We start from the raw sequence: 13,249 nt of genomic DNA, 5'->3' as shown, positions 1-13,249 counted from the left end.
CACAGGATCTACTAATAGAAGATCAAGCTCTCTTGAGGGAGGAAACACCTTTTGTAACAAATGTGCAAAATACCTGGCTTTCTCCTTATCTTTCAGTGTATGAGATGATGCAGGAGTACTGGTCCCCTCAGTTAAATCCACAACAGATTCGCACTTTCGATCCGACCATACAGGATTACCACCACTTACCGAATGGATAACATTAATAGGAAAAGGTTGAGCACTTGCTCCATCTACTTTGTCATTATACTTTGCTCTTTTATCACCTTCCTCTGTCTCCCAACTCTGAACTCTTTTGCCACGCTGTAAACTGTCTACCATCTGCTTTGGAATTCGCTCTACATCTACACTCGCGGCTGCGTTGTCCTCTGATTCGATTTTAATACTCCCAGACCACATGACCTTATCCTTAATGGCTAACGGATTCCTAACACAACTAGCAACTTTATAACCATCCTGGTTCGAATGCTTTATCTGATATAGCCATGACTTGAAAAAAGAAGACATGTATTGGACGTCATATACAAGACATTTGATATATAATATGACGCTGTTAAAACTAGAGACAAAGTATACAAAATTTGTGTGTACGGAGAAAATCATATATCAAAATAATTACAGAATTATACAACTTCACAATACTTAAATTAATATTGTTTCCTCGAATATATAAATACAATGACTTCATACTGAACACTGGATATATTGTAACAATTTCATCAATATGGTACGCAGATCATACCTCCTCTATTTTTGGTTCGTCATTTCTTATTGTACGAGGTCCTTGCGTATGCGCTCCTCCATCCGTTGAGTTGATGACAACTTTCTTCAATAGTTGAACGTCACTCTCAAAGTTACCCATCCTACTCTCCATACCTTGAAGTTTGTGCACAACTTCCGCTATTGCTCTAGAAACCGATATCTCGATATTATCCATTTTCGCCCCTAGTGTTTCAACCACAGTAAATAACCTTCCACTACCATCTTCACTCTGCACACCTGACTGACTGCTTATCTCCAGACTCCTTCTCTGCTGAACATTTGTCCCCAACACTTTCTTTCTGCTCCTTCGCATTTTTGGGGACATTATTGATGCTGGTTGGGGCTGTTTCAACGAAATCATCGTCACTTACCCCTGCAACAGGTTGCCTCCTCTCCCTCTTCTTTGTATGTTCCCCCTTCCTTTTTTTAACACAATCCCATTCTCTTTCATCCACTTCGCCATTGATCAGGTCTAACAGCAGATTATCCAGTTTCTTCTTCAAACCTTCCCCTAAACCATACACAGAATGCTGTCCTGGCCAATCTGGATATATGAACTCCAAAGGTTTAGGTACTAAATGCTTCACCTGAAGCTGCATTTCAGATACCATAACTTTAAATATGCTATCTGAAAGTAAAAAGGGAGACAAATAATGTATACGTAAATTGAAGGCATACCTCCCCATTATTAAGGAGTTTGCTCCCGGATATGAAGGTTTCAATATCCTTCCTTGTCCTCCCTCCTCTCCATCTTAACAGAGGCAAAACTACACCTTCTCTTACATGCCCGTAGGTAGCCCCCAGCACCTTCACGCTCTCAAATGCCCATATCAGCAATACATGGACACATCCATGGAGGGTATAAGCATTGTTACGTAACCCAAGGACTTTGATGGAATCAACTAAACTCTTGAATCCAACCCTACCCCATTGAAAACTATCAAATGCTTCTTCATTCAACGCCCTTTTTGCGTATTCCAGAGGTATCCTACTGTTCCTTGATAAACCAAGCACTCCAACATGCACAAGATACAACCGAACAATCTGCCTCTTCATTTCATCAGACCACCCACGGCAGCTTCTCAAACCGTCAACTAGCTCCTGCCAGTTGGGTCCATTAAAAGCTTTCACCTTTAAAGCCGCCCATAAAGGTGTATGATCGACTTCACACTCTGTTTCATCAATCTTCTCACAATTCAAACCACTAATTTCTTCATATTCATATAGAGAGAACCTTAGCGGCTTTCCTCAAACCAAAAACCATACCTCCGATGGAATGTCTATTGCCAATTGATTGGACAATAGATAATGAATGGTCTTCGCACAATACATGTAGTCGGATTCCGCTAGATCTAATAACACTCCCACCTGTGAATTCTTTCTTTTTGGTCGTACACCTCATCACCAACGAAGTCTTTCAAACCAGCTAGATTAGACAAACTACAATCATGGTGCATGCTTCTCATTGCCAGTGGAAAATTACCATCCGGATAAAGCCTTCTTGGATACCTCTTCGCATCATTGCTTGACCCAATAACTACGACATAATACAAAATCATTAGTTTGGTTATTAATTCAAATATCACAAAAATTTGTTGCTTAGATTGGCAACAAAACAAGATGAAGTCTCACAAAATTCTTCCGGAAAAGAGAATTCAAAAGAATACAGAAAACGAACATGAATATCGTCATAAGTAACCTTCCACAAAATACAACGCCTACTATGAAATACTCAAACTCTTCCTAAACTGTAAACAATCGAGACTAAACCACGATATAGAAATTTACCTCACAGCAGATCGCTATATTTCCCTCCTCATCAACTTCAAACCACCTCGCCGTCAACTCGTCGTCCGCCCGTGGTCCACCAGCCAAACGTACTCCACACAGATTCTGTCCACGCCGCACGCTTTCCAAATAGTTTTTAAAAAAACCCGATCTCAACCCAACTTTCGTAAGACAAACAACACAAAGATTCAAGGGATCGATTCCTGCTTTTATTGGAATTCTCTATTTATTTTCCCCTTTTAAGATCTTGGTAATAAAAGAGAATGGCATAAAACGTAATAAAACACACAACTAAGGTATAGAAGTAATTTGCAAACTTTTATGTGTTATTCTAGTAAGTCCAAAATCTCAACATGTTAGTATAGTAATAAACCTACTTTTATGTAATATTCTAGGTAATTTCCCTTTTTATTAATAAATTGTCAAGTAGGTAAATCAGCCACAATATCCCTCATAAACAATTTGTATTCTTTTATAAGTTCTTATTTTTTATATATTTAACTATGTTTGTATTCGTTGACCAAAAGTAAAACTATGTTTGTGTTGTTTTCACATTAGAATATAAACGATGAATCCAAATATTGGGGGTTTGTAACATCCGTAAACCGAAATTCTGGTTTAGGGGATTGCATCGGTCGATGCATATAGTGCATCGGTCGATGCAGGTTCAATTTTCTGCGTTTTGACTTAAGTTAAACGCTGCGTTTTGGGTTAGGAAAACACTTAAGTCGTGTTTTTGTCTCATTCGACGGATTTGGCCGATTTTGAGAGAAAATAAGAGAGGAAAAGAGTTCTTGAGCGTTTTGGGGATATTCTTGGAGATTTGTGGCGTTCCTGGTGAGATCTGAGGCTTAGAACGTTGTAGGAGCTTGCTAGGAGTGGTTTCTTGATTGTTTGAGGTTCAGAATCGTCTTGGCAAAGGTAAGTGCATAACCATGGCTTATCTAAGCTAGAGATCTCTCTGATTTGCTTGTTATGTGTTGTTAGGCTTGTTAGATTGTTATTTGGGACACTAGGAAGCTTTCTTGTGGCTTTTGATCGAGTTTTGTGGATGTAGAAACGAAGATCCGGCGAGAAGCTTCGAGGAAAACACGATGCTCGGCATAGCATCGGTCGATGCACTTTGTGAGTTGGTCGATGCACTTTGTGAGTCGGTCGATGCACTTTGTGAGTCGGTCGATGCAAGTGCGAGGACGGCGCGTAAAACCTAGGGTTTTCGTGTTATGTCGAGCATGCTTCGGTCGATGCAGTGCGAGTGTCAATTGATGCAAGTGCATCTAGCATCGGTCGATGTAACCTTGTGGCGGTCGATGCATCCCCACCTGGTGTCGGTCGATGCATGTTGGTGTCAGTCGATGCAGAGTCTTGGTTTGTTTATTGTTGATTGTTAATTGTTGGTTGATGGTAAGAGATGTCTCTATTGCTTGTGTGTATAGCCCAGTAGATGAGAGGATTGCCTTACTGAGTGTTTTTAAAATACTCATGCATTGCAATTTGTGTTTGTGGTGCATGTAAAGGCAAAGTGTGATCGTGGAATCAAGGCAATGAAGAGGAGGATGTTCTAGTGGTTTGCTTGGTTGTCTGGCTTCTGTTAGATATCTAGAGTTGAGTCATAGGATGTTGTTTAGGATTGCTGATTCTCTGGTTTATGTTGTTTGGATCATTAGTTATGCTTTGGAATTAATGTTGGTTATTGGATTGTTATTGGTTATTTTATTGGATATTGATATTGGTTATTTCCGCTGTTGAATGTGATTGTGGTTAGGTGGCTAGTGGGTATGAGACCACTAGTTGTAGTTTATTTATTATATTATATTTATTATTTATTATTTAAAAAAAATAGTTGGGTCATTTCAGTTTGGTATCAGAGCCCTTACGGTTCTAGGTTTGGGTTCACTAGGCTTTGTGCTGTAGATGTTTGGGATTGCATGCTTTGATTGATTATGTGAGTTAGTCAATTGTGTGTGGCATGTAGTCCTAAAACATCCTCTTCGAGCCTACTTTGTGATTCCATGGTGAGTTTATGTTTTTGTGTTATAATAAAAATTGTTTGCTTAGTCTTTTGTTCATGGTAGTGCAGATGGCTAGAGATGGTGCTGTTGCTGGTCGTGGTCGTGGACGCGGACGTGGTCGTGGACGCGGACGTGGTCGTGGTACGGGCAGAGGCACAACAGTGAGTGAGACTGCAGACCAGAGTGTGACAGCTGAGGGTATTGGCGAGTCGCAGGGTGTCCAGGAGGATTCCGTGAGTGTGGCCAGAGGGGGCGGTGTTGATGCTCCAGTGGCCTCCCATGTGAGGGAGTCCTAGCGGGTAAAGTCCCTGGTACAGACTTTGTGGCTATGCTAGCACAGTTGTTGGAGCGGTTGCCACAGTGGTACCGGCTCAGGCTCAGGTAGTGCCACCAGTGGTGGCGGAGGAGCGGCAGCCAGTGGCTGCAGAGGCAGGAGCACATGGACGTTATTTGTCCATGCTCAAGGAGATGAAGGGTCTTGTGACTGAGCAGTTTTCGGGCGATACAGACCCTACTGCTGTGGATGCGTAGAGAACTCCTACTACTGCAGTTTACTAGGAGTTCAACCTCAAGTATTTTCCTAGAGAGCCATTGGACCGGTTGGAGGTGTAGTTCCTTCAATTGTCTCAGGGGACACGGTCAATGCGGGAGCTGGACTTGGAGTTCAGTCGACTTTTGTGTTATGGGTGTCAGGCTATGGAGCCTGAGGAGGCCCAGATCAGGAGGTTTATGAGGGCTCTTCGTGATGACTTGACGGTCCATTGTAGATGACGTAGTTATGCTACGCGTGCAGAGCTGCTTGAGACTGCAGCAGAGATTGAGGAGGATATCCAGGCACAGTCAGTTGCGGTTAGTCCAGCAGTTCAGCCTAGTAAGGCTCGACATCATGGAGGTTCTATCAAGGGCGGCAAGCCTGTGCAGGGAACCAAGAGGAGGTGGGAGGCTACGTAGACGCAGAGTGGCGGGGGTTGCTTCAAGTGTGGGAGCAAGGATCACAAGTTTGCTAGCTGTCCCAAGAGGAGTGCTCCAACGACAGGGGTTAGTGTATGCTATCATTCCAGGGAGCCAGGGCACATCAGGCCTTTGTGTCCCAAGTTGCTGCCGGCAGCAGTGGCAGCGTTGCAGCTGGGGCAGCCTGAACGTCAGCAGGTGGCACGGATTGAGCAGGCGCCACGGGTTTACACGACTGCAGAGACTGGTGGAACCAGTGCCGGGGCGATCACATGTATAATTTCTGATACTTAAGCTTTGTGAATTTTAGTAGGTTCAGATTTTATGTTTTTCCTGTGATAAATTGTTAGGTTCTCAACACATGAGGTTTGTGTAGGGACCTTGTTGGTGGGTGGGCTTAAGTCCCACGTTATGTTAGATTCTGGAGCTTCTCATAGCTTCATTACTCCAGAGTGTGCAGAGAGTGCAGGAATCAGAGGGGATCCCGGGGAGCGTACAGGAGTTGTCAGAGTTGCGGAAGGCAAGTTCCTGATTGTTGTTGGACGAGTTAGAGGAGTTGATATTCAGATTGCAGGAGAGTCGTGGCCAGCGGATTTGCTTATCAGTCCAGTGGAGTTGTATGATGTTATTCTTGGGATGCATTGGTTGCATCGGCATATGGTTCATTTGGATTGCCATCGGGGTAGAGTGGAGTTTGAGGGTCCAGGAGGGAAGTTGGTTTTTCAGGGTAGTAGACCGACTTCGAGGAGTCTCGTGATCTCGGCCATCCAGGCTGGGAGGATGATCGAGAAGGGCCGTGAGGCTTATTTGGTTACTATATCTATGCCAGAGTCAGTGGGGAAGTCTACGGTTAGCGGTATTCAGGTTGTTGAGGAGTTTGAGGATGTGATCAGTTATTGCAGGGATTACCACCATCTTGGTCGGATCCTTTTACTATTGAACTGGAACCGGGGACGACGCCGTTATCCAAGGCTCCTTACAGAATGGCTCCAACAGAGATGGCAGAGCTGAAGAAGCAGCTAGAGGATTTGTTGAGTAAGGGATTCATCCGTCCTAGTGTATCAGCGTGGGGAGCGCCGATGTTGTTTGTGAAGAAGAAGGATGGGAGTTTTCGGTTATGTATTGATTATTGGGGTTTGAACCGGGTCACTGTGAAGAACAAGTACCCTCTTCCTAGGATTGATGAGTTGTTGGATCAGTTGAGAGGTGCTACTTGGTTCTCCAAGGTAGATCTGGCGTCGGGTTATCATCAGATACCAATAGATGAGGCAGATGTGAGGAACACGGCTTTCAGGAAGAGGTATGGGCATTATGAGTTTGTGGTGATGCCTTTTGGGTTGACTAATGCGCCATCAATGTTTATGAGATTGATGATTAGCGTGTTTCAGGAGTTTTTGGACGTGTCTGTCATCATTTTCATCGACGATATCGTGGTATATTCTAAGAGTCCTGAAGAACATGCATTGCATTTGAGGGCAGTTTTGGAGAAGCTGCGGGAGCAAAAGTTGTTTGCCAAGTTAAGCAAGTGCAGTTTTTGGCAGCATGAGATGGGTTTTCTGGATCACATTGTTTCTGCAGAGGGGGTTTCTATAGATCCGGAGAAGATTTAGGCTATCAGGGATTGGCCTAGACCGCAGAATGCCACAGAGATCAGGAGTTTCCTTGGTTTGGCAGGTTACTACAGGAGGTTTGTGCAGGGTTTTGCAAGTAGAGCATGCCCTATGACTAAGTTGACAGGGAAGGATGTCCCTTTTGTGTGGTCACAGGAGTGTGAGGAGGGATTTGAAAGCCTTAAGGAGATGTTGACTACTACGCCAGTGTTGGCTTTGCCTAAGCAGGGAGAACCCTATGTGGTTTATAATGATGCATCTAGAGTTGGTTTGGGGTGTGTGCTGATGCAGCATGGGAAGGTGATTGCCTATGCTTCGCGGCAGTTGGGGAAGCATGAGGGCAACTATCATGATTTGGAGATGGCTGTTGTAGTTTTTGCCCTGAAGATTTGGAGATCTTATCTCTATGGTGCAAGTGTGCAGGTGTTTACAGATCATAAGAGTCTGAAGTATATATTCACTCAGCCCGAGCTGAACTTGAGGTAGAGGTGGTGGATGGAGCTGGTGGCAGATTATGATTTGGAGATAGCCTATCACCCTTGTAAAGCTAACACGGTGGCATATGCTCTGAGTTGGAAGAGGGTAGCTTCGGCTCAGGAGCAGGAGATGGAGTCTCTGGTAGGAGAGATCAGTGCTTTGAGCTTGTGTGCTGTTTCACAGGAACCGTTGGGTTTGGAAGCAGTTGATAGAGCAGATCTTCTAAGTAGGGTGCGGTTGGCTCAGCAGCAGGATTTGGGGCTGGTGAATGCCTCAAAAGATGTGGATTCAGAGTATCAGGTCTCAGATAATGGTACTATCTTGGTGCACGGTCGGGTTTGTGTGCCCAAGGATGAGGAGTTGAGAAAGGAGATCCTGAGAGAGGCTCATGCGAGCAAGTTTTCTATTCATCCAGGAGCGACTAAGATGTACCGTGATCTCAAGAGGTACTATCACTGGGTCGGGATGAAGAAGGATGTAGCTAGTTGGGTCGCAAGGTGCGATGTGTGTCAGCTAGTGAAGGCTGAGAATCAGGTCCCTGGTGGGTTACTGAAGAGTCTACCCATTCCTGAGTGGAAGTGGGATATGATCACGATGGATTTCGTGGTAGGATTGCCAGTGTAACGGACTTTCGATTCTATTTGGGTCATTGTGGGCCGGTTGACTAAGTCAGCACATTTCTGGTCATTAAGAAGACTGATGGAGAAGCTGTCTTGGCCAAGAAGTATGTGAGAGAGATAGTCAGATTGATTGCATGGGATGCCAGCGAGTATCATTTCTGATAGGGATTCTAAGTTCACTTCGGTGTTCTGGAAGGTATTTCAGGCAGAGATGGGCACTAAGGTGCATATGAGTACAGCTTATCAGAAGGACAGTCAGAGAGGACGATCCAGACGCTGGAGGATTTGCTGAGGATGTGTGTGTTGGATTGGGGTGACCATTGGACAGATCACCTGAACCTGGTAGAGTTTGCTTACAACAACAGTTATCAGGCGAGTATTGGGATGACTCCTTATGAGGCTTTGTATGGGAGACCATGCCATACACTATTATGTTGGACTCAGGTAGGGGAGAGGAGCATGTTCGGGGTGGATTTTGTTCAGGAGACCTCAAAGAAGATTCGGGTTCTCAAGCTGAACATGAAGGAGACTCAGGATAGGCAGAGGAGTTATGCTGGTATGAGGAGGAGAGATCTTGAGTTTCAGGTAGGAGACAGAGTATACCTCAAGATGGCCATGTTGCAGGGTCCGAACAGGTCATTGACAGAGACTAAGTTGAGTCCGAGGTTTATGGATCCATTCAGAGCGATTGAGCGGGTGGGACCGGTAGCATATATGCTGGAGTTGCCTGAGGTTATGCGTGCGTTTCACAAGGTGTTTCATATTTCTATGTTGCGGAAGTGTCTCCGTGAGGATGATCAGTTGTTAGCTAAGATTCCTGAAGATCTTCAGACTAACATGACTTTGGAGGCGAGACCAGTGAGGGTTCTCGAGAAGAGGATCAAGGAACTTCGGAAGAAGAAGGTTCCTTTGGGACTGTGATGGTGTGGAGGAGCAGACTTGGGAGTCTGAGGCGAGGATGAAGGCAAGGTTTAAGAAGTGGTATGAGAATCAAGCCGCGACTTGAACTTGTCTAGCCTGGTCCCATCTGTAATCTGTGGCTGGAGCGGGAATGGAGTATTCCAGCCCATCTCTCTTGTTTACTCGGTCGCTTGGGGTAGTTGGTTTTGCGACTCAGTAACAAGATGAGGTGGTGCTCGGGGTACAAAGTTTCTGTGAGGCGGGATTTTGGGGAATGTTTCCTGAAATAGAAGATTCCAAAAGTGCAAAGTTTCTAAAAGTGGAAATTGCTGAAAATGGAAAGTTCTGTGTGAGTTAGAATTTGTCCATTTTAGAAGTAGCGAGCTTGGGAGGGGCTTGTGTAGCCTTAGTGGCGGACTTTTGAGTCATTGTGCCATGTGTGGCAGTCTTTTTAGACATTGTGTGGCCTTTGTGGCCGGCTGTTTAGCCAGTTGTATGGCCTTTGTGGCGGGCTGTTTAGCCAGATGTGTGATCTTTGTGGCGGGCTGTTTAGCCAGATGTGTGGCCTTTGTGGTGGGCTGTTTAGCCAGAGTGCCTGTTTAGGCGGTCCTTCGGGATAGATGGTCTTTGTGACGGTCTTTTGGGACAGATGGCCTTTTTGACGGTCCTTCGGACATATGGTCTTTATGACGGTCTTTCGGGACAGATGGTCTTTGTGACGCTCCTGTTTAGGACAGATTGTTTGGTCTTTATGACGGTCCTGTTTAGGACGGATTGTTTGGTCTTTGTGACGGTCCTGTTTAGGACATTTGTTTGGCCTTGAGGCATGTATATAATCCTTGTGTGGTCATGAGGTATTCCAGTGAGGGGATATATGGTTGGTAGGACATTGTGATGTTTTACGCGAGCCATGGGAAGGAGACCTGGATAGGGATAGGACTCAGACGTGTTCAGAATTGTTTGCTCGCGACTCTTGGGGGACTTAGGTTCTCCTAGTACTGCCATATTTTGAGACTTTGTGGCTTGGGAGTATGGTTGGTATATCGACTTCGGATGACGATCCGGGGGCGCACTGTAGAGTGGCAACCCGAGAGACGAGTATTGGATTTTCCTTATATATTATGGCATGCGGGCTTAGGCCCGATGAGGAGCCAACATTATGGCATGCAGACTTAGGTATGATGAGGAGCCAATAAAAACTCAAGGTTTAGGCCTATGAGTAAAGGAAAGTCCAAAAGTCAAGAGCAAATAACTCTTGGAGCGTGAGTCTATCGCCTAGAGGTGACCTTCCGTAGATCGGTCGGAGGAGTGCGGGCCGTGGAGACGGTTGCACCGGAGTCCTTGGCTGATGGTTGTTTGAGATTTAAGGACGAATCTAGATTGGTGGGGGGAGAATTGTAACATCCGTGAACCAAAATCCCGGTTTAGGGGATTTCATCGGTCGATGCAGGTTCAGTTTTCTGCGTTTTGACTTAAGTTAAATGCTGCGTTTTGGGTTAGGAAAACCCTTAAGTCGTGTTTTTGTCTCATTCGACGGATTTGGCCGATTTTGAGAGAAAATAAGAGAGGAAAAGAGTTCTTGAGCGTTTTGGGGAGATTCTTGGAGATTTGTGGCGTTCCTGGTGAGATCTGAGGCTTAGAACGTTGTAGGAGCTTGCTAGGAGTGGTTTCTTGATTGTTTGAGGTTCAGAATTGTCTTGGCAAAGGTAAGTGCATGACCATGGCTTATCTAAGCTAGAGATTTCTCTGATTAGCTTGTTATGTGTTGTTAGGCTTGTTAGATTGTTATTTGGGACGTTAGGAAGCTTTCATGTGGCTTGGAATCGAGTTTTGTAGTTGTAGAAACAAAGATCCGGTGAGAAGCTTCAGGGAAAACATGATGCTCGACATAGCATTGGTCGATGCACTTTGTGCGTCGGTCGATGCAAGTGCGAGGACGGCGCATAAAACCTAGGGTTTTCGTGTTATGTCGAGCATGCGTCGGTCGATGCAGTGCGAGTGTCGATCGATGCAAGTGCATCTAGCATCGGTCGATGCAACCTTGTGCTGGTCGATGCATCCCCACCTAGTGTCGGTCGATGCATGTTGGTGTCAGTCGATGCAGAGTCCTGATTTGTTTATTGTTGATTGTTGATTGTTGATTGTTGGTTGAAGGTTAGAGATGTCTCTATTGCTTGTGTGTATAGCTCAATAGATGAGAGGATTGCCTTACTGAGTGTTTTTAAAATACTTATGCATTGCAATTTTGTGTTTATGGTGCAGTTAAAGATAAAGTGTGATCGTGGAATCAAGGCAATGAAGAGAAGGATGTTCTAGTTGTTCGCTTGGTTATCTGACTTCTGTTAGGTTGCTAGAGTTGAGTCCTAGAATGTTGTTTAGGATTGCTGATTCTCTGTTTTAGATTTATCATGGTTTGGTTTCGTTCTTTATATTTATTCTTAATTATTCCTCAGTACAATTTCATACGTAATAAATGTGTGATGAGTTTAAAAGGCAAGTAGAAAGAGTTTTACTCGACTCATCACTTCGTTCTTTTTTGTTTTTTTTTTTTTTCTTTTAAATGGATTTTTTATAGATATGGCCCCAAAACTTTTGGGATCGATGACCTGATTAGAAGCTTGAAGAAACCTACAACATATATCACAATAAATCCCTTTAAAGTTGGAACACATGCATGATGCATCAAACCACAAGTGCAGACATAAAAGATTGTTTGAGGACGGATTCGTTGTTGCACGTGACATCAAATAAATGCGACAACGAATGATGTCTTTTTGTTTTGTTTTGTTACATTCAGAGTCTCCTTCATATGAAATTAATGTTTGTCAAATTATTAAGTAGCACAAAGAATAGACGATATGAAATGCTCTTCTTCTTCTCCTTCTTCTTTTTAGTCGTCAAGTCAGTAAAAGAATAAAATTGTAATTGCTGAACATCATTGCCTCCGGACAACACCACTACATGAAAGCTTTTGTCACCGGATATGAGCATGATATTAACAGGACATGGAGCATGCCTTCTCCAGCAATATTGACGACACAAGAAAAAGAAAAAAAAATGATGTCCAAAATTATTGCATATATCCTTGTCACGTAAACTAATGATAATCATAATCCTATATGTGGTTTTAATTCTCTGGTTTTGGATAGCCATCATTATCCTATTTGATTGGTGTAGCAATTAAGTAATTTGTAATGACTTTTCAAACTCACATTTAGACTTGACGGCCAAATTAAATATCAATTGTCTTGACTTTATATTTTTTCAGCTTCAATGTTTCTTTGTGACTCTATACACACTGTTAACTTATCAAAAGATCTGTGTTCGACTTGACATACAAAGGAAAAATAAAGAACATAACTGAAACCAAAGCCTGATTCATAACAATTGGCTACATTGTTTTAGGGCAGCACAACATCCGAGATTCAACACTCAAAGTGGATAAAACAATATGGTACAATACAATCTTGAAATACAAGACCAATTGGTTTGATATCAAACAACATACATGGAGAGAACCATGTCCAGTTGGTTCTCTTACATTATTGAAGAAAAACATAAACAAACTTAAACATAAACATTAGAACATATTCGAACTTGACTCCTCCATGATATGACTGACATTAACTCCAAAAGAGGAATTACAAATCTCGGCTAATTTTTTGAGTCATCCTCAGCTTTCTCCACCTTCGTCACGAATGTAACCGGTTTCTTTGGGTGCTCATTTACGGTCAAGTGTAAAACATCTGGTCTTGAGTAATGTCCGACCGCATCGAAGTACAACTTGGCTCTTGCTATATCACCAAGGTCTGGATGAGAAAAAGAGCGTTATATATATGGCCTTCAAAGATTTATCATTTCTGAAATCCTAAGATGAATGTCAAAGAAGAGTATATATATATATATAAATATATATACCAAGATCAGCTGTGATGAGACCCTCTGATTCAAAGTTTGGTCCGGCAAGAACCTGTCCTAAAGGTGAAATAATGACACTTCCGCCTTGGGAGACAATAGCATCCTGTTCTTTGTTGTCATCCATGTCCGTAAACAAGTAATCAGGATGGTCAGGGAAGTCTTTACGCAGGCAGAACTGGCAAGCCGACAACACGAAACATCCACCTTCTAG

The 13,249-nt window shown here is 43.6% G+C and overlaps 1 protein-coding gene across 2 annotated transcripts in view; it reads right to left on the bottom strand.

Moving 5' to 3' along the window:
- The window catches only part of LOC104710891 (nitrilase 2), a 4,577-nt gene continuing 3,809 nt past the window's right edge, over positions 12,482-13,249 (bottom strand). The window contains exons 5-6 of one of the 2 annotated variants that reach the window (XM_019230436.1): positions 13,039-13,059; positions 12,482-12,929 (exon numbers count right to left, since the gene is read on the bottom strand). In XM_019230436.1, coding sequence (XP_019085981.1) covers positions 12,775-12,929; positions 13,039-13,059 — 176 coding nt within the window. In that variant the 3' untranslated portion in view covers positions 12,482-12,774. Of the gene's footprint in view, positions 12,930-13,038; positions 13,243-13,249 lie in introns of both variants that reach the window. The other variant, XM_010427545.2, reaches the window with a different exon arrangement.

This window comes from Camelina sativa, chromosome 9, assembly GCF_000633955.1.
Source record: "Camelina sativa cultivar DH55 chromosome 9, Cs, whole genome shotgun sequence".
Classification (NCBI taxonomy): Eukaryota; Viridiplantae; Streptophyta; class Magnoliopsida; order Brassicales; family Brassicaceae; genus Camelina; species Camelina sativa.
This window is presented reverse-complemented; position numbering and strand designations above follow the sequence as displayed.